The sequence below is a fragment of the Myotis yumanensis genome, unplaced genomic scaffold, assembly GCF_028538775.1.
Source record: "Myotis yumanensis isolate MYYU_CA2020_CCGP unplaced genomic scaffold, mMyoYum1.0.hap1 SCAF_2, whole genome shotgun sequence".
NCBI lineage: Eukaryota > Metazoa > Chordata > Mammalia > Chiroptera > Vespertilionidae > Myotis > Myotis yumanensis.
This window is the reverse complement of record NW_027223753.1, coordinates 138,056,374-138,078,237: the sequence shown is the minus strand read 5'-3', so window position 1 is coordinate 138,078,237 and position 21,864 is coordinate 138,056,374. Positions and strand designations below refer to the sequence as shown.

Here is a 21,864-nt window from a genome sequence, read left to right as displayed (position 1 = left end):
AGTTCAAACTCATAATGTCCCTTCACTTATATTTTTAAGAAAATGTTGCCCTATCCGGTTTGGCTCAGTGGATAGAGCATTGGCCTGTGGACTGAAGGGTCCCAGGTTTGATTCCCATCAAGGGCCCATGCCCGGGTTGCAGGCTCGATCCCCAGTAGGGGGCGTGCATGATGCAGCCAATCAATAATTCTCTCGACTGTTTATGCCTGGTTTTCTCTAACGCTGTGATGGCATTCAAGCAACCTGTCTTTAAAGAGTGTGGGGTTGCTATTAATTATGTGGCATCTTATGAGCGATGCTTATTTATGTATGGCCTGTTATATTGATGACGCAAGAGAACCTATTTTTTCTGGATTCTTTGAAGACCAAGCTGAGGTGAAAAGAGAACATGGAAAGCAATTCCTAAGATATCTAGTAGGACGTGGGAATACCATCTGCCTACCAGTGATGAAGCGGCCTGAGGTAGATAACTGGCAAACCGGCATAAAAGCTCTGGAGTATGCTCTGCAATTGGAGAACCAGTTAAGCCAGCTCCTGATGGACCTGAGGGTCACAGCTGCTGCCAACAATGACAATAATCTCTTGAACTTCATGAAAAGGTTCCTGGATAAACAGAGGAAGGACATAAACCACCTGCAACGCCAGATTGTATGTTATCACATATTAGAAAAGGAGGTCCAGGAGCAGGAAGTTAAAGCCTGTCGGATAAATAGACCCAACATCTGAGGGCAACAAAGCAAGTCTTCCCATTGTAGTCATTCCCAAAATCAGCTATTTAAGGATCTTAATCTTCATTTGACAGAAGACTGCTTTCCTTCATTGTGTGTACAATTAAATGTTTTTGCATTAAAAAAAAAATTCTCCTCATTGATGTTTCTGTCTCTCCCTCTTCCTCTCTGAAATCAATAAAAATATATTAAAAAAAAAGAATATTTCCCCATTCTATAGAAAGAAGATCTTTACCTAAGTCCTAGAGGAATTTATTCTTCTCATCTCTATTTTCATACCACATTGTATATAACTTTTGGCACCCAAACTGGAAATTCTCCATAATCCAAGTTAACTTTTTCAGCTCAAGATCCTTAACTGAATCATGTCTGCAAAGCTTATTTTTGTCATATAAAGTAACAGCTACAGGGTCCAGGGATGAAGATGCAGATATTTTTGGGAGGACCATCATTCTGTGTGATGGCTTGTAAATAGACTTCAAGAAGAGATAGAAAAGCTTGAATGTAATATTTATTTGGTGAATTTACATATGAGGTCATTTACAAAAGTAAAGATACAGACAGATGCAACTTTCAGTGCAGGTTCAAATATTTTTTAGAACAGGCAGTAGTCCATGAGGACTGGAATGACAGTACTGAATGGCACATGCTTGTTTCCTTTGTGTTCTTACCCCGCCCCGTGGGGTAGGAAGGGGGAAGAGAATATTAGTGTTCATGTACATACAGCCATGCAAATAAAAACTCTGGTGTTTTGTGTTTGCTAAGTCACAGGTTACTCAGAGATGTAGAGCATTTCTGTGATCAGGGGTTATTGTAGGAGCATCATCTAATAACTAAAATGCAGAGCTTTCATATTTTCCATTATCCAAGTCATCTTAAATTGTATTTTCTGCCCCCACTCATTAGTTAGAGGCCCTCAGTATTGTGCAGACTCTGACTTTGGAAGGGAGTCATTTCTAATAACTTCTAAAAAGATAGCATTTATAGACAATCTTTTTGGTTTCAATAGGATAAAGCACCCTTTAAAAGGGGGGTAAAATGCTCCTTTACTCCCAACAATGTAAACTCTAATTAGACTTCATTTCCAAGAAAGTGTAACTAAAGGCTTGGTGTTTTATTCTTGGGCTTAAATAAACCTGTCACCACCCAGAACATCTCAAAACAAGAGACCCCTTAAGAACACAGCCACCAGAAAAATGCAGCATATAAGCAAAAGGATGGTCCATAAAAGTGACAACTGGGAAAAAAACCAAACATACTAAGTAAAAAGGTAAGGTAAAGAGAAACAAAACAAAAACCTGTCAGTATCCCTAATGAAGACCTGGACATCGGAAGTCAGTCGGCCTTAGAGAACAAGATTAACTGAAAAATAAAAGCACTCCACAGGTCCTTAGCATCTTTGAAAAGATTGGCTCCAATTCCTTAAGCACATTTAGCCACAGTTGAAGCACTAAGCTTCAGAAAATACTATGCTTCTGGCTCTAAGAATTACTTCATTTTTGAACCGTTAGCCCCATTTTCTCTTCATTAGAAACTTTAAGCTAATTAAATACTCACATGTATCACACTCCATCTTTACCATACAACCAACCTGCATTTTCTTTTAAAAAGACACTATTTAATAGTACTTATTACAGAAAATAGTCATGGGCAATTAAAAACACACTTTCATTTCACCTTACCTCTTACCTGGTCTATTCCTCCATTAACTCAGTCTTCCAGCACATACATCAATCATAATATTTGCTTCTGCATAATTTACAATGAAAACCAGCTGTTGTGGACTTGAAGAACAATGTACATTATCCATCAGAGTTGAAGGGGTAAAAAGGCTGAACAGTTGCCACTGAGTCAAAGGTTCTGCAGAATTAGAGGCATTGTGCATGCTGACAGTACTTTAAAGGGTTCTCCCAGTTTTGCTGCCTTAAAAACAAAATCCCCATGTAGGCTTTATTTCCTTCAAAAAAAACCCCCAAAACTCAAAGGGATTCATTGAATCTAAAAGAAACCTATTTACAACATTTACTCTGTTACTTTAAAAACCAACATGCTGTAAAAATACTTACATTACACAAATACACACACACACAAAGACAAAATCATCCATCTCCCCGCCCTCCTAAAAAAAAAAAAAAGAACCAAATCAACAAATAAAAGTTTTATTTGCATGGCCAATTATCAGTTGTACTCTTTGCAACTTCATTTTAATAATCCTTTAACAGGTCTTAAGCTTTTGTTGCACAGGGAATAAAAGCTGCAACACTGCACACTTCCTTCAACAGCCACTCCCACAACACGTAAACGTGGAACAGATGTAACGAATGACAGCAGCACAAACAGGAAATACCAAGTTCCATCATCCAACACAGTTCATGACAGTGTCTTTAGGGTTCAGTTGCAGAGGGGGTAAACTTCTTCTAAAAAGAGAGTCATGTTCCCTTCCCCTATTTTATAATGTTGGTGGCTTTAATCCATATTTCTTTGCAACTTCTGTCTGGGCATGGGCTGCATCACAGAGGGAGTATAGATGAGCCATCTCCATTTCCGATTTGGCCAGGTTAATAGCTTTGTTGAACATGTCAATGGCTTTCTCCATGTTTCCTCTAAAAGAACAAAAATTTTAAACATTTCATTCAACAAGCTCCTCACAGAATGCAATGAAGTTAGTAAGTGATCTTATATTGAGTCTGACCCATATATTTCAACTACAACTAATAAAATGGTTCTTTATAATAAAACAAGGCACACAGAAAGTGCTTGATTACAATTACTGTGTGCTTATTACACCTGTTATAGTCTTGTTTTACAGATAACAGTTGAAAGTAGAGAAATTAAATGACGTGTTTTTAATCTTTCTAATTCCTATGTTTGACCAAATACAGCAGGCTAACTATTAGGTTGATAATTTTGCATGGCCCACGAATGATGTTATGAATATCCAAAGGGCCCTTGGCAGAGAAGGTTCCCCAGCCCTGCTCTAGAAAAGTGATAGCCTCACAGAATAGTAATGGCACTCAGGGGCCTCACTTCACAGATCTGTGAGTCCACTTCCTTTTCTCACCTCTTACCACCATGTTCCCATCCTATGCACCTCACTCCAGTCACACAGGTCTACCTGAATTCCTTGACTGTGCTACACACACCCATACCTGCACTATTGCCTCTTTGCTTGATTCTAGTCAGCTCCTCACCTTTCTAAGGCACAGTTCAAATCTAGCATTTTCATGAAAACTATTTTCCACTCCCTCCCCAGTGTTCCCATAGTTCTATTGTCATTCTATGCATAAATAGATGTATATACACCACAATCCTAGTAGATCCTTAGTGGACAACCCTCAATTTCTAGAACCTAATGCAATGCCTGATAATTAGTATCTTATTTTTTAGTAAATGGGTAAATATGCTTGGACAAAAAATATAATTTACCGTTTACAATCTAAGTGTGATCTGGTTTTATATAAACTTACTAAGAACCAAGAGCTGTGTTAAGTAACTAGTATTAGCTATGTATATATGCATACATGCATATCATCTTACAATAAATATTTATTAAGTCCCTACTCTATATATGCCAGTTAGACTAAGAAGTACAGTGTGCCTGTGGGGCGACTAACCTTCTATTCCAACAGATGACTACATGATAGACATTAACAATAACAACAACAAAACTTTGAGTTCAGATATCAGGTAGACAACAGGTTTGCTAAATCCTAGGATAATGGGCAAATTCACTCCATTCACATGTCTTTATTTTTAAGACAGGATTTAGAATGAATTTCTTAAAAGTTAAAATTAATTCACAAATAAAAGCCATCAAACCTCATAACCCAGGGGTCCTTAACCCAGGCTTTATGAACAACTTAAATGCAAAGTGCTTTTATATGTGCATCATCCTAAGAAAAATCCACAGGTCTGCTCAAAAAGATTAAGAACTGCTTTCCCAACCTATTCTAATACAGAATGTTTTATTCACATCAACAAATTGACAATTAAGAAATAATTTAATATTTACATGCAACCATTAGTACAGAATAGTTAAAAAGAACCATAAAAATTTTCATCAGCCTGTATATATAATCTGCCTATTCTGAGCAGACAGAGGACCCCAGGAGGGGCTGAATGACAGAAAATTTCAACTCCTACTGATTCCTAACAAGCAAAGTGGCAAGAGCAGTTATTTTGATGTCAGTGAAAGATGGGCTCATTTCCTGTCTACTTGGCTCACTTGTGTAAACTTGTCAGTTTAACCCATCTGGGCATCAGTTTCTGTATTCTTCAATTACACTAAGAACCATATAATCTCCAGCTTCTAATTATAAAGAGTGGTGTAAAGATTAGTTGAACTATTTGGAAAGCACCTAAGGTTCCGTACCTGGCCATAGAGTAGGTACTCAAGTGGATGGCAATTTCAGTATTAAGATGGTATACACCGAACTCTATGGCACAAGCAGTTGTCACCTGTTAATGGTGGATCTCAAGTGCAACTCTGGATAAACATACACAAAACAAGAAGTTATGAAAAGAGTTGCAAAAAAAATCTTACCTAACTCTGATTTTAAAGAAAACTCGGGCTCAGAGCTGATCCTGCAACTTGGCTGGTTGCTTCTCTGTAACGGGACCTAGTTCTCTTGGCCACCTGGCTACCATTCCTTATGCTGCTACACTGCACTGCCTAAGCCCTCTGCAGGCTTTTTTCTCCCAAAGAGGAAAGAACACACAACAGGAATTAGAAAAGATGAAATTTTCCTTTGTAATACATATGCTTGACTTAAACAACTTTTAAATTGGAAAAAGAATAGAATAAGGCAAATAAAAGTTGCATAGATTTGAGGGAAGCGCACCTCAAAAGGCATAACATATTAAAGACTTAAAAATTTAATGGATATTGACAATATCGTATCTGTAATGAGGAGAATGGAAAGATAAAATATCTACAGAGCTGCCTTAAATTTCCTAAGAACAGACTTTGGAAGTTACCTTTGTACTTCAATAGTTCCCATGGTTTCATAGGCAAAATCACATTTACTGTCAATTTCAATAGCTTTGCTGATAAGCTCCAAACCTCTATCCAGGTCTTGCTTCCACTGAAGTTGAAGTAAACTGCAAATGCAAAAAGGCAGTCAGATTGACCATGGGCCAATAGCAACAAGAATTTAAGTATATGACTCAATTTCTGTCCTCAATGGATTTTTATTTACAAAAAGAAAGCAAAACCTAAAACAGTATATAATCAGCAAATTGTTTTTATTTCTCAATTTACATTTGTTTTGTATTCTAAATTCCTTATGAAAAAAGTGTCAATGGAAACAACCTAAGTGTCCATTGATGGATGCATGGATAAAAAAAACTTGGTGCACACACATACGCACATGAGGAATATTACTAAGCCATAAAAAGGAATCCTACCATTTGCAACAACATGGATGGACCCTGAGAGCATTATGCTAAATGAAATAAGTCAGACAGAAAGTCAAATACTGTATGATCTCACTTATACGTAGATTCTAAAAAAAAAACAACCAAACCAATAAAAACCAACCTACTCATAGATACAGAGAACAGAGTGATGGTTGCCAGAGGCAGGGATGAGGAGTGAGTGAAATTGATGAAAGGAGTCAAAAGGTACAAACTTCTAGTTACAAAATAAGTAAACCATGACAATGTAATATATAGCATGGCGGCTATAGTTAATAATACTGTATTATGTATTTGAAAGCTGCTAAGACAGATCTTAAAAGTTTTCATTACAAGAAAAAAAAATTTGTAACTATGTACAAAGACCTGTTAGACTTATTGTGATAATTTCACAATAAATATAAACACTGATTCATTACGTTGTACACCTGAAACTAGTATATCTTATGTCAATTATAACTCAATAAAAAAGAAAGGACAAAGTGTCCAATAGTTTGGGCTCTATAAATTACCTAGTAAGCTTAATTGTTTTACTTTGTATAAATTTAAGTGAAGTTTCTTTTTTATTATAGTTCAAGTACCTACCATGTTTCCTATTTTGACACAAGTAACATTTGATAGGATGTTCAGAACTGAAATCCTTAAGCTAAAGTGAAATAGTACATTTACTGATTGCTATACAAGAATGAAACATAAGTAAAATTTAAAAAATTTAACAGTGAAGCATCCGTACCATTAATAAATGTATTAACTCAGTGATACTCTACACTATAGTACTTTCCTCAGTGACCAAAAGAAATCCATCTTATTACTATGCAAGAAATTTGGTTTTTTACTGGAACAAACAGAAGCACAAAAATACATACCCTTTATGAACATATGTTGTGGCATTATCTGGTTCCAAATCAATACATTTGTCATACATTTCATCAGCTTTACCAAACTGTTGTTGATCTGTTAATGCCTAGGTGAGGAGATACTTCAGTTATATTAACATAACTGTCAACCTAAACAGTTAAAAGTATATTGCTTATTAATTATGAAAATTTATTTCCTTTATCCATTTTTTTTGACAAATTATGATGTTTGGAGGATATAAAATGTTACAACTTAATTATGTTATAAATATGAAATCTTAACTGTCCACTATTTTTGACAAGTGGTTAAATACAATAGCAAACCATGTGGTAAATGTGGAATACACAAAACCCCATTCTTGGTGCCAGTTCTAATATCAGATTTTCATAGGTACATTTATGTCACTTATTCATAACTTATCAAAATATATCCTAAAGGAATTTAAAGGCAATACTCATTTGGAAGGATAAATTCAGGTATGCGTGTTAAATGTCATCAGTCATTCTTTAAAAATTGATTTTTTAAAAAAAGCAGTTACAATGAACTATTTTAAAGCAAATCCCATGGCAGAAATCAAAGGGTTGGTTATGTGGATACCAGATCATACTCGAACTGTAACTTTTTTGAGTGTTTTTTTTTTTTAAGTTATACTATGTCCCTCCCTCTCTCCCTCCCTCTCTAAAAACCAATGGGAAAAATATCCTCAGGTAAGGATTAATTACATATAACTACTAGAGGCCCGGTGCATGAAATTCGTGCATGGGAGGGGGGTCCTTCAGCCTGGCCTGTGCTCTCTCACAATCTGGGACCCCTCGGAGGATGTCCGACTGCTGGTTTAGGCCTGATCCCTGCAGGCAGCCAGGGAGGAGCCCAAGCCGATGCCACGCCGCTCGCGCTCATCCTAGCCCGCTGCACCTGCCACTGCCACTCAGCAGCTCTGCCGAGGAGTCGGGAGAGGCTCCTGCCCCCACAGCTGTGCTCGCCAGCGGCGCTGTTGGAGCGCATTGACCACCAGGGGGCAGCTCCTGCATCGAGTGTCTGCCCTGTGGTGGTCAGTGTGTGTTATAGTGACTGGCCGACTAGCTGTAATGGTAGCTTAGGCTTTTATATATGTAAATGGTGTGTATATCCTAAATAATAAAGCGGTAATATGCAAATTGACTGTCATGCCCTCGCACAAAGATGGCCACCTCCATGTGGTCACAAGATGGCTGCCACAAGATGGTCAGCAGGGGAGGGCAGTTGGGGGTGACCGGGCTGGCAGAGGAGGGCAGTTGGGGGTGACTGGGCTGGCAGGGGAGGGCAGTTGGGGGCGATCAGGCCAGCAAGGGAGCAGGTAGGTGTCAATCAGGCTGGCAGGGGAGTGGTTAGGGGGTGATCAGCTGGCAGGCAGAAGCGGTCAGCGGGCAATCAGGCAGGTTGGCAGGCGAGTGGTTGGGAGCCAGCAGGCCTGGATTGTGAGAGGGATGTCTGACTGCTGGTTTAGGCCCGAACTCATGATTAAACCGTCAGTTGGACATCCCCCAAGGGATGAGGATGCAGGCTCGGCTGAGGGACACCCTGCCCCCAGTGCATGATTTTCATGCACTGGGCCTCTAGTCTATAATAATAAAAAGGTAATATGCTAATTAGACCGGACGTTCTTCTGGATAAAACTGGGGCTGGTAAGGAAGCCCGGGTCCCAGGTGCCAGAGGGAAGCCAGTGCTGGCAGCCAGGGGAAGGAAAGCCTACTCTTGCACGAATTCGTGCATCAGGCTTCTAGTACATATATAAAATTACATATAACTATGTATATAGTGAAGCAAAAATAAGAAAACTAAAGGACAGACATTTTAGCACAGACTGTGATGATACTAGTGCTAATAAAGATAGCTCAAGTAAGCCAAAACCTATTTTGAAGGTAGTACAGTGACAAGACAATGCAATTAAGAAAGCTCTGTGAGAGCTGTCCCTAATATAGGTTTTTTTAAAAAGCTATTCAGTGGCCTTTGTTCTTTTAGCTGATTATAGAAATCTGCATCAAAAAGGCTTTTTAAAACTTCATTTCATTGATGCTGATGGTATTGTCCCTTCTGCTTTGTTCCTAGTAAAAGGCATAAACCCAAGTGCACCTATTCAATACAAAGGTTACACAATTATAATGTGCATTTTCTTATTTTAAACTCTATACATTCTATAAAATTTTATATAGTACACTAGAGGCCCAGTGCATGAAATTCATGCACAGGTAGGGTCCCTAAGCCTGGCGGGCGATCAGGTCCGATCAGGTTCCTCACCTCCCGGCCTCCCCTCCTCCTCCTTCCCTTGCTCCCTCAGCCTGCCACTGCAGCTGGTCACCTACCATGTTCTACGCCCCCTCCCCCCCTTAGTGGTCAGCGCACATCATAGCGAGCAATAGAACTCCTGGTTGAACTCCCAAGGGGACAATTTGCATATTAGCTTTTTATTATATAGGATGCTTTCACAATGAATATAGAGCAGGTGGTCAGCAACTATTGTTTCCTTTTTTTTATTATTATCACCACCCTGCTAGCAACTGTAAGGACAAAGACTGAAGAGATAAGATTACTTCTAAATGAGATTAAAGAACTTGTGTTTACTTCATGCCCCAGAGAGTTATTAGAGAATTTCAATTTCTGATAATACATGGATATGTAGAACTATTAAAGAATAGATGCAACACAAATCAGTCTACTCACATTCCCTTACAATAAATCCTCAAAAAAAGTTTCACCCCATGGAACTTTTTTCTTTAACTTAACTGAAGATTGCATGAAGGAACTTTAAAAGAAAAACAAGCAACCTTAAGAATGGTTTGGAGGTAGAAATCACCACCGATGGTCATTTTTAAATGTTTTCTATTTCTGAGATGTGTGGGTGGGTGACACAACATTTCTTTGGAATAAAAAAAAAAGAAATCATACAGAGTATTGAGATAGATGATTTATGCAGACACCAAAAGCAACTTTTTAAAATTAATACGTTTTCAAAGATTTCAATTATACAGTGGAAATAATTCAAATTTAAATCATACTTCCCCCAAAGCTTCAATCCTAAGCCAAGAATTTTAGACAAACCAAAGAGGAGTTACAATGAAGGGTTACAGCCTATCTAATCATTTAAAAGGATAATGATCAAATAGAAACAGAAGGCTTCCATAGACATTTTCTCTTCCAATTGAATATAGTAAATTTTCCTCAGTTAATCTGATAAATCCAATCCAGACAGAAACATAAGGGAGATGTCCTGCTTACACTTCCCCACATTATGAGTTTAGGGTCATGGTTTTCAAATTGTGTCACATAGGAGCCCCTCTTGAAGGGGTTCAGGACCACCCTGGGGGCCCCAGAGAATCACAGAAGAAACAAAGCATTGTTTTCTGATTTCTCTACTGGGATTCAGCACACAAGTACAGATCTTTTAAAAAAAAAAGGACTGGCAAATAAAAAAGTATGAAAAATCACATTTACCTGGGCATATAGTGCATAGCCTTCAGCACACCTGGGAAATTTCTTTATGACCTCTTCAAACCCTTTCATAGCTGCTTGGATTTGTGAAGAATTGTTTCCTGTATATGCTTGGCGATACTGTTTAAAAAATCAAAACAGGCCTGTTAAATCAAGAATTCAAAACTCATGGAACGTTAACATAGTATAAAAGTTATACAAAATTACATAAATATTTCCAGAAAGACAGGTGTTATGCTAACATAATTTGCTGCATCTAAAAGGGTAACAAGGAAGCCCTGGTTGGTGTTGTTCAGTGGTTAGAGCATAGGTCCGTGCAAGAAGGGGTGATGGGTTCAATTCCCAGTCAAGAGCAATACCTGGATTGCAGGTTCAATCCCCAGCCCTGGTCAAGGCATGTATGGAAGGCAACTAATTGATATGTCTCTCTCGCATCAATGTCTCTCCCTCCCCCCACCCCCCGCCCCCTTAAAAAGCAATGGGAAAATGTCCTTGGGTGAGACTTATCAAAAATAAATAAATAATAAACACAAGGGTTCCAAGAAAACGGCTCAGCAGCAGGGTATCTAATCTAAAGGCTATGTACAGCTAGGACTTTGCTGACATACAGAGTCCAGGATGTTCACGAGAAGGGGGCATTCTAATGTGTCAGAACTTAAGTTTGCATATATATGAGGGAGTTTTAAACCTAATTTATTATCACTTTACGACAAATGTTATGTTACTTTATCTAATATCATTTTTCACCTATAATATACAGGACAGACCGCAATTATGATGATGGTCCCATAAGATCGTAACGGAGCTGAAAAATTCCTACTGCCGAGTGACTTAGCCACCCCAACATCATGATGCAATGCATTACTCACGCATTTGTGACAATGCTGGTGTAAACAAACCTACTGTGCACTAGTCACATAAAAGTACAGCACATACAATTATGTACAGCACATACTTGATACTGATAATAAAGGACTGTTACTGATTTATATATTTAAAAGACTAAACACTTTATCATTATCTTTGAGTACAGTCTTTCTACTTATAAAAAGTTTGCTGTCAAAAGTATATATGCTGTATTATGCAGGTTGCAGCCTCATATACCTCATATTTACTGCATCTCTTAACTGCATAATTTTCTGGTGCTTGATTCAACACCATGTTGTTTTATTCAGTAACCTGCTGTACCGGTTTGCAGCCTAGGAGGAATGGGCTATACTAGTGGTCGGCAAACTGCGGCTCGTGAGCCACATGCGGCTCTTCGGCTCCTTGAGTGTGGCTCTTCCTAAACCTTAGGAGTACCCTAATTAAGTTAATAACAATATACCTACCTATATAGTTTAAGTTTTAAAAAATTTTGCCCTCAAAAGAAATTTCAATCGTTGTACTGTTGATATTTGGCTCTGTTGACTAATGAGTTTGCTGACCACTGGGCTATACCATATAGCCTAGGTGTTTAGTAGGCTATGCCACTTAGGTTTGTGTAAATGTACTGTGATATTCGCACAATAACAAAATCACTTAAAGACACATTCCTCAGAATGTATCCTTATTGTTAAGCAGCGCATAACTGTAAATGTGTTTGTGATCTAATTTCTTTCTTTCAAAGGAAAATTATTTTAGGACTCAAACTATAGAGTGTGGACGAAAAGGAGCCACACACTAAACCTGGCAAGCTCAGGGGAGACCTGTGTGAGACCTAAAGTATCCACATAGGATGGTCTGAAATTAAAACTTTCTAATTAAAAGCAGTTCATGGTGGGTAGTCATGTCCAAAGATGGTATTTTTCCCTAACAAAGGTCAATCTTCACCTTAACTGAGCTTGTCTGTTGTCTCTGCATCTAGAATAGCATGCTGACAAACATGCCTTTGCAATAACAAAGTAATTTCCTTTTTTCTGGATCTCTCAAGCATCATGTTAATTGTTGACTCTTAACTACCCTGTATCCAGCTATGTAAAAGATGTGTCTATCATTTTACTTTTCATCCAATCCCAGAGGTTTCCCCACTTTGTTTTCTCCAGCCTCCTTCATCTATCCTCAATGAATTCCATGTAACCCACTTGTCTCCTCTTTTGATGGTAATGTACAAGGAAGGTGCAAAACCGCCATTTTCCAAAGCATTTTCTCAATCTGTTGAGATTTTGCTTCCTGGCAATTGTCAGTTTGGCTCAAATAAACTCATAAAAATTCTTACAGGTTTGGACATTTCCTATGGCTCACAAGAGCTACTGAAGTACCTCATTTCACTATAAATTGAATTATTTTACTTGATTTTCAGCATTTCTGATTACTAATAGCTTTACAAAGGCGAGATGAAATTGCAGTTAATGTGGTGCCATGATTGCAGTTATTAGTTCCTCAAAATGCTTTTGTTCTCTGTACTAGTTTATGGTGGAGGAACAGGAAGAACAGTGCTACTATACAGGGGAGCATGAAAATCAGGGATAAACATCTATCAAGATGAACTCAAATAATACAACCAGAGAAATACAGAAGCAGTATCTCAATTAATATATGTATACATTTCTTTCTCTAAGCTAACTTGTTTTCCCCCTATGGGTATCCTTTGGGGGGAAAAAGAAAAAGATGATTTTATAGACAATGAGGAAAATAAAAATGATGTGTAGGAATATAAAAAGAAAGCAGAACCTACCAATGCAAAGCATTTCTGCGCTTGTGCCAGAGCAGACTCAGGTCTTAATCTAATACATTCATCAAAATCTGCCACTGCTTCTTCAACTTGATCAAGCAGTATTTTCAGCTAAGAAAAAAAAACCAAAACACACATAACTAAACACAACTCAAAATAATAAGTGCACCCACCCCCAGTTAAGAGACATACTGTCTCTTATCAAAGCTCAGTATAATGCTAATAGCATATAGTAATTATGCAATATAGGAATTACTTTCTAAAACAATAAACTAGAAAATCTTGTAATTTTAAAGGAAAGCTTCTACAACTTAAAACTAGTGTCCAATTTCTTAAAAAGCACTATAAACCCACCATTTTTGCACTGCAATTTTGACCACTCTTAAGCAAGAAACCTTTTCTTCTAGAAAGGTAGACATTTCTGTACTTTCACATTTCAAAGCAAATCAGATCATCCAATAATTGCCTTTCAAATTAACCTTAAGATACTACCAGTAAGTATCAAAATGTCAGGAATTTTAAGAATGTCAACACTACTTCAAACCCTTCAGACAGAAATATTAGGTACAATTCTCCATTAGAAAGAACTTCAGCATTTCTGTTATTATATGGATAGTCCATACTTTCTACCATAATGCATTCCACCAAGTCATGTTAAACAAGCAGATTAAAAAGCCATGCTTTCCCCAGATGAGGCTAAAACTGGGAACTGTTTACTTCACTATATATATATTTTTTACTAAAAACCAAATATGCAGGTTGTAAATCTCCAATAAGATTTTTTTTTTGGTATTGTTTGGATAGTCCAGGCTAACTACTTCTTGACAGCAAGAAGCCCACAAAAACCATTGTGTTGCTTCTGGCATTAATTCAAAATGCTCATTAAATATTTTAATGTTCTACTCATTGAAAACCTATGAATCGGAAACACCTGAAAAACAAACTTGACCTGGCAAGCCAATATCTGTAGCGTTCCTTTTCTTCTTTTTAATAAGTAAATACTGATATTATAAGGACAAATATTCAAGAGACTGTGATAATTTGTTCAGAACTATCAGAATTAATATAAGAAAACTTTAAGACATTCTCAAATATGGGTATCAAATTCCTCAATCCAAGGTCAGAACTCCTGGTAAGAAAATAGATTTACCTGTCCTCGGTGATGATAAACATCTGCATTCTGAGGATCAATGTCAGCAGCCATGTTAAAATCCTGAGTGGATAACAAAGGCTGCTGCTGTTGCATGTACATGCTGCCTCTTTTGATGAGTGCATTTGCTCGAAGCTACATGCCACAAGTGAGAAAAGGGTCATCATTACTACTTTTTATTCCAATGTAGTTTAAAAGCAAACAAACAAACAAACAGCTGTATTGAGATATAATTCACATACCACAAAGCTCACTCATTTAAAGTCAGTTGTTTTTGTTATATTCAGAGTTGTGCAACTATCACCACTATCTAACTCCAGAATCTCATCATCATCCCCAAAAGAAACTTTATACATATTAGCAGTTACTTCTCATTTCCTCTCTAATCCATCAATCTACTTTCTATTTCTATGAATATGTATATTCTGGACATTTCATTAAAATGGAATAGTCTTTTGTGTCTGGCTTCTTTCACTTAGTATAATGTTTTCAATGTTCATCTGTGTTATAGCATGTTATCAGTACTTCATTCTTTTTTATGGCTGAATATTATTCTACTAGAGGCCCAATGCACGAAATTCGTGCAAGAGTAGGCCTTCCTTCCCCCCGCTTCCCTCTGGCACCCGGGACCCGGGCTTCTCTCACAGCCCCGGCTTCATATGGAACGTCGTCTGAAAGGACATCTGGTCTAATTAGCATATTATGCTTTTATTACTATAGATTGTATACCACTTTTCTTTATCAGCTCATCCCTTGATGGACATTATTCATTATCATGAATAATGCTGCTATGAACATTCATGTACAAGTTTTTGTGTTGCCATATATATTCATTTCTCTTGGGCATATGTCCAGGAGAGGAATTGCTGGGTCATACTGTAACTCTGTTAAACTTATCAATAAACTCCCAAACTAATTTCCAAAAGGATTTTTATTATTTTACATTCCTGCCAGCAATGTATGAGTTTCAATTTCTCTACAACCCTAATCAATACTTTTCACTGTCCACTTTCTGAGTATAGTCATCCTCGTGGGTGTGAAGTGAAATTTCATTGTGATTTGGATTTGAATTTCCCTAAGAGTTAATGATGCTGAGCATCTTTTCCTGTCCATATTGGCCATTTTAATATACTAGAGGCCCAATGCACGAAATTTGTGCAAGGGCCTTGGCCCTGGCGGGCCCCCACCCACTGCAGCTTTGTCCAGAAGGAAGGACATCCGGTCTAACTAGCATATTATGCTTTTATTATTATAGATTCTTTAGAGAAAATGTCTATTCAGAGCCTTTACCTGTCTTTAAATTGAATTGTTTTAGTAAGAAGAGTTCTTCATAATTCTGGATACAAGCCCCTTATCAGATATAGAATTTTTATTTTCTCACATTCTGTGCAATGTGTTTTCTCTTTTTTGATGGCATCCTTTCAACCAAAAAAGTTTAAAATTTTGATGAAGTCTTTTCTTTATTGCTGTTACTTGTGTTTTTGGTATCATATCTAAGGAATCACTACATAATCCAAGGTAAGATGTCCTCCTATGTTTTTTTTCTTAGAGTTTTATAGTTTTAGCTCTTACATTTAGGTCTTTGATTCATTTGAGTTAATTTTTGTACATGGCATATGATAGACATCAATACTACCTGCCATTCAAACAAAAAGTCATGATCATAATAAAGCAAGATACAGAGATCCCCAAAACTCTTTCAAGACAAAACTACATATGTCTTCCTGAATGAAATGAACAAGAATGCTTCCACATTTTAACAAGAACACCTAACAACATATTTGTAATCAGTAGGAAAATCATTAGGAAATAAAATTAAAAATATTACTTAGGGTATCTTCAATTTTAAAATTTCATTTTAAAAGAAACTGAACAAATACTGCTATAATTACTTTTGTTTACAAAAAGTTTAGATATTTATTGACAAATACTTAAGTCTTTATAACAATTTTTATAAACGAATGATTTCTTTGTAGGTGGAAAAAGCCAGAGTTTACTTAATTTCATGAGGAAACAGGTCAGAGTGAACAAACTGGTAAGGAAGAGAGTTAGCTGGTGGCTAAGTTCTGTCATGTTATACTTAGTAGAGAGCTCTCAAAATTCAACAGACACCCCAATCTTAATTATGAAAATAACTACATACACATAAGAACACTTGGAAAATGAAAAGCTATTCCAATGACACACTGAAAAACTTCTGGTATATTTCAGTACCTATATCTTATTTTTAGAACCTGTATTTTTCTTCATGTTAAAGATAAAAAATTACTGGCATCATAATAAAATCTTTCAGAATATATTATTGAATGTGTTTATTTTTATTAAATGCACTTTAAACCTTGTACTACCTGTAGCATATTACGTGCAGCATTACCTACACCATTACCCTGACCAAATATAGTCCATTACATAGGCCAGTGATGGCGAACCTATGACACACGTGTCAGAGGTGACACGCGAACTCATTTTTTTGGTTGATTTTTCTTTGTTAAATGGCATTTAAATATATAAAATAAATATCAAAAATATAAATCTTTGTTTTACTATGGTTGCAAATATGAAAAAATTTCTATATGTGACATGGCACCAGAGTTAAGTTAGGGTTTTTCAAAATGCTGACACACTGAGCTCAAAAGGTTCGCCATCACTGACATAGGCAGTGCTACAAACAAGAGGTGAAGCTACCAAACGCTATAGAAAAAAATGTGTTTCCATTACACCAACTCAACCTTCATTAGGTGTAGTTCCTTCCAAAGCAAAAGTAGCCTTCTGGAGAATGACAACTGAAATGCCAAAATTTTAGCAAAACATCAAAAGCCTCATTTTTACTAATTTTTGCACATGCACAAAAGCACATTTTAGAAGCGTACCTTCACATTAGCTTCTTTCAAACTGATGACCTTGTCTAAATCTGGTTTAGCTGCGTTGGCATTGCCAATAAGCAGGTAGAAGGTAGCTCGTAGTAATAATGCTTCTGCCATGTATTTGCCTTGAGCATCTATTTCTTTTGAGCATTCACTTATGATTTTGTCATAGTTTTCTTCTTCCATGTATTGTTTGGCCTTTAAATATCCAGAACTGAAAATAAAAATGAACATAGGAAATCATTTAGGAAGAGAAGATGAAATGCTAAAACTTGCCACATTTAGTACACCTGAGTTAAGAAAATGTCCATTTCCCCTTAACGAGCTAGTTGGCCAGTGTGGGACAGCAGCAGGGCAGGAGGTAATGGGAATCTTGATATAGACTGAGATTTTCTTGATGCCTTGAAGAATTTTTAAAAAGGAATCAGCAGTCAGTGGCAGAAACCTGCGGTTACTGCCCAAGCTTCAACATTTAAACACGTGAAATGAAAAGGGCAAGTCTTATTCACTTTCTTATCTGTGGCACATTGATGGCATTGCAACAGTTATGACTAACAGAAAGGATAGAGAAATCCTATATAATAAAAGGCTAATATGCAAATCGACCAAACGGTGGAACGAGTCACTATGACATGCACTGATCACCAGGGGGCAGACACTCAATGCAGGAGCTGCCCCCTGGTGGTCAGTGCACTCCCACAGGGAGAGCGCCGCTCAGCCAGAAGCCAGGCTCTCGGCTGGCAAGCATAGCAGTGGTGGCAGGAGCCTCTCCCGCCCCCGTGGCAGTTGGATATCCCTTGAGGGCTCCCAGACTGAGACAGGGCGCAGGCCAAGCTGAACCCCCATCACTACCCAGCCCCCCGAGTGCACGAATTTCGTGCACCAGGCCTCTAGTAGGAAATAAGTCAGCTCAGGGCCACAGAAGCCCAGGGAAAAGGTGTGACCAAAGCTGTGCTTTGTAAAGATGAGCAAGGGAGCAAGACTAAAAGCAGAGAAATATCTGCAAGGCTCTCATCCAGAAGTTGTGTTGTTTTACTTGTAAAAACAGACCTAGAAAGAATAGGTGGAAATATCAAAGAAGCAAATTTAAAGATAGATTCTCCCATAAAAAAAACTTTAAAGACATCCTTCCCTACTTCTTAAAATTCAGTGACCACAATATCATTATTCATCTAAGATGATGACTATTATCGAGGGCACTTACAGGAGAGATTTCTTGGAACTGAAAAGGAATTTATAATAGATGAGCCTATAAGGGGTATTATAAACAAAGTATTATAAATGAAAGTGCATTTCCTCACTTGTTATATATTTTGAATAGAGAAAACTGGCAAATGACTTAAGAGTTGTTGGTAAAGCCTGGATGGTGTGGCTCAGTGGTTGAGCGTTGACCTATAAACGAGGAGATCATGGTTTGATTCACAGTCAGGGAACATGCCTGGGTTGCGGGTTTGAACCCCAGTGTTGGGCATGCAGAGCACAGCCAATCAATGATTCTCTCTCATCATTGATGTTTCTATCTCTCTCCCTCTCCTTTCCTCTCTGAAATCAATAAAAAAATATATTTTTAAAAAGTTGTTGGTCAAAATCTTACAAATTTTATGCTAATAACCTTTCCTACAGTCACATTCTAAAACCCCCTTATACTCTAGTTTTGTTCCTCAGGTCACCAGGCTAAAAAAACATAATTATTAAATCAGTATGGAAATAATAATGGTTCCTACTTATTGAGAACCTAAGTGCATGCTCACAAATATAACCTTTAAACCTCACAATAACCCTCAAAGGTAAGTATTATCAGCCCCAGTTAAAAAATGATGAAGCTAAGGTCAGAGTAAAATGGAATTCAAAAACTTAGGCCCAATTCCAGCTAGTGTTCTGGTGAGAGGTAGCTATGTCCTGCCACCTCAATGTAACTTTTAGAATAATGGTATTAACATCATTGTAGTTTTTCTGGGACAATGACCTTTTTCCTAACCAGAAGAGGAAATTATTGGCATCATTTTCAACATTTACTTCCCAACAACAATCTTCTGAAAAGGCTGAGTATCAACTAACTAAAATTTGAACATCTTAGTACCATTATGCATAGTATCTTCCTCCTTAAAAGGTGGCCAACAATGCTGGAAAAATTGGAAGATAGAAATGAAAAACGATCTCTTTCCTGGACCCAGAGAGAATTATGCTAAGTGAAATAAGCCAGTCAGAGAAAGATAGTGCCATATGATTTCACTTACATATGGCATCTAATGAATAAAATAAACTAACAAAGAAAACCGAAACAGACTCAGAAAATACAGACAACAGGCTGACAATGTTAGAAGGGAAGGAGGCTAGGGGGCCAGGTGAAAAAGGTAAAGGGATTAAGCAAAAAACACTAAATTCATAGACACAGACAAGTGTGGTGATTACCAGAGGGAAAGAGGAGTCGAAAGGGGTATAGGGGGGATAAATGGTGATGGAAGGAGACTTGACTTGGGTGGTGAACACACAATATACAGATGATGTATTATAGAATTGTACACCAGAAATCTACATAATTTTATTAACCAGTAACCCCAATGAATTAAAATAAAATAAAATAAAATAAAAAGCTGGTTAAGAGCAATCTGTTTCCTTAAACATTCTAATCTGTTACAGATGCAAAACTATGCTTTGCTATAAAAATATTTCCTTTTCTTCCAAATTCATTTAGAAATGTTATTTTGGTAACAATATTGTACCTTTTCCTGGAGAGGACAGCTAGCCTTAACATCAAAACACAAGTACTGATAAAGACAAAAGGACAAGCAGGCTAGATGGCTTATGTACTAGACTGATCTCCAGTTGTAAACATGGCATCCTATACTGTTCTCCATAAGAGCAAACACAAGAAGCCTAGAGAATGGCATTTTCCCAGGCAAGCAGAAAAAAACCTTGAAGAAAGTCATTTTTGGGTACTCCTAAGCATCTCAGTTTATAAATTATAAACTTCCCAGCACTAAAACATTTGGATATTCAACTACATAGTAATTTTCAAGTTAGTGTCCCTATTTGAATACAGTTGATGACCTCACTCACTGGGAATTCTCTTGAGAATATCACCAGGACCCTAAAAGCAGGGCAAACTCCTGCCAGTAAAACCTTAAACCACCAGCGAAATAACTCTCAGGGTATAATAGACACATGTGAGAAGAGAAGTATTTTTATTATAACCATGCTATCAGGATATTTACATTTTTTTTAGATGAGTCAGAGCCCCATTTATGCACGTAAAAAACAAAAACAAGCCCTAGCTGATTTGGCTCAGAGAATAGAGTGTCGACCTGTGGACTGAAGGGTCCCAGGTTCGATTCTGGTCAAGGGCACATGCCCGGGTTGTGGGCCTGATTTCCTAGTGTGGGGCATGCAGAAGGCAGCCGATTAATGATTCTCTCTCATCTTTGATGTTTCTATCTCTCTCTCCCTCTCCCTTCCTCTCTGAAATCAATAAAAATATATTTTTTAAAAAAACAAAACCAAAAAATCTCCCCCAGCCCACCAGTGTGGCTCAGTAGTTGAGTCGACCCAAGTGTCAGGTCACAGTTCGATTCCTGGTCAGGGCTTGATTCATCTAAGATTCAGCAGGGGATGTGTAGAAGGCAGCCAATCAATGATTGCCTCTTATCATTGATGTTTCTCTCTCTCTCCCTTCCTCTCTGTGTGAAATCATTGAAACATATTATACATATATATATAAAATCTCCCTCAAAACAATAAGCAGATACTATACTTAACACACTTACTTTTCTTTCACTTCTAAAACCTCCCCTTCCTTGTCTTTATCTTCATCAGACTTCTCTCCTTTAAGCATGGGCTGAGAAATTATATCATCCGTGAAAGAACTGAAGTAAGATTTGATAAACTGTGGAGATGGCATCAGAGGTTCACGATTCTGAAATTTAATTATGTTTAAATACATCAAAATGAGAAAACACAAACCAAAAAACCATACATTATACAACAATGAGAATGACATAAAAATTAGAATCTCTTTTTTAAATAACTGAGGAATATTAGGTTCAATACCACAAGACAGCAGAAATGGTAAAGCTGTCAGCCCTAGCTGTTCAAAGCAGGTTTTAAGTGAGAACATTTCCCCTCTCCAAAGATGTAAAATGTTAAGAACTCTTAGAACCACTCATTAGCCAAGCCAGCGTGGCTCCATGGTTGAACGTCGACCTATGAACCAGGAGGTGGTTCCATTCAGGGCCTACGCCCGGGTTGTGGGCTTGATCCCCAGTGTAGGGCATGCAGGAGGCAGGCTGTCAATGATTCTCTCTCATTATTGTTGTTTCTATCTCCCTCTCTGAAATATATATATACACACCATTCACTAAAAGTAAAAGAAGGTAAAATCTGGAATCCAGGAGGCAAATAACTGCTGAGTTAAAATGATATCCTTCTGGTCCCTGTTCTAGAAGACTAGCATCCCAGTTTACCACTCATAGACCATGTCTTACAAATGCGTTGACATGTAAAGTCCACATCCCATGGGCCTTCATTGGTCCTCTGTACTTCACCTGAACATCTCCATTAGAGTAGGTGCCAATTGAAAGCCAGATGAGATCACATATCCTGTTTAAATTATTGCTTTTTGGCATGGCAAACTCACTCGTAATCTCATAATTATAGGAGTATTTTGTTTTTCCTTGTAGTACAACTAAGATGATAAAGTTTTAAAAGAAGAGAGAAGAGGAAGTAACAGCC

The 21,864-nt window shown here is 37.5% G+C and overlaps 1 protein-coding gene across 1 annotated transcript in view; it reads right to left on the bottom strand.

Moving 5' to 3' along the window:
• Positions 1–2,871: 2,871 nt before the first annotated feature.
• The window catches only part of TOMM70 (translocase of outer mitochondrial membrane 70), a 46,201-nt gene continuing 27,208 nt past the window's right edge, over positions 2,872–21,864 (bottom strand). Inside the window, exons 5-12 of the mRNA XM_070406081.1 lie at positions 20,901–21,049; positions 17,143–17,350; positions 14,273–14,407; positions 13,126–13,233; positions 10,473–10,589; positions 7,010–7,107; positions 5,706–5,828; positions 2,872–3,331 (exon numbers count right to left, since the gene is read on the bottom strand). Coding sequence (XP_070262182.1) covers positions 3,178–3,331; positions 5,706–5,828; positions 7,010–7,107; positions 10,473–10,589; positions 13,126–13,233; positions 14,273–14,407; positions 17,143–17,350; positions 20,901–21,049 — 1,092 coding nt within the window. The 3' untranslated portion in view covers positions 2,872–3,177. The remainder of the gene's footprint in view (positions 3,332–5,705; positions 5,829–7,009; positions 7,108–10,472; positions 10,590–13,125; positions 13,234–14,272; positions 14,408–17,142; positions 17,351–20,900; positions 21,050–21,864) is intronic.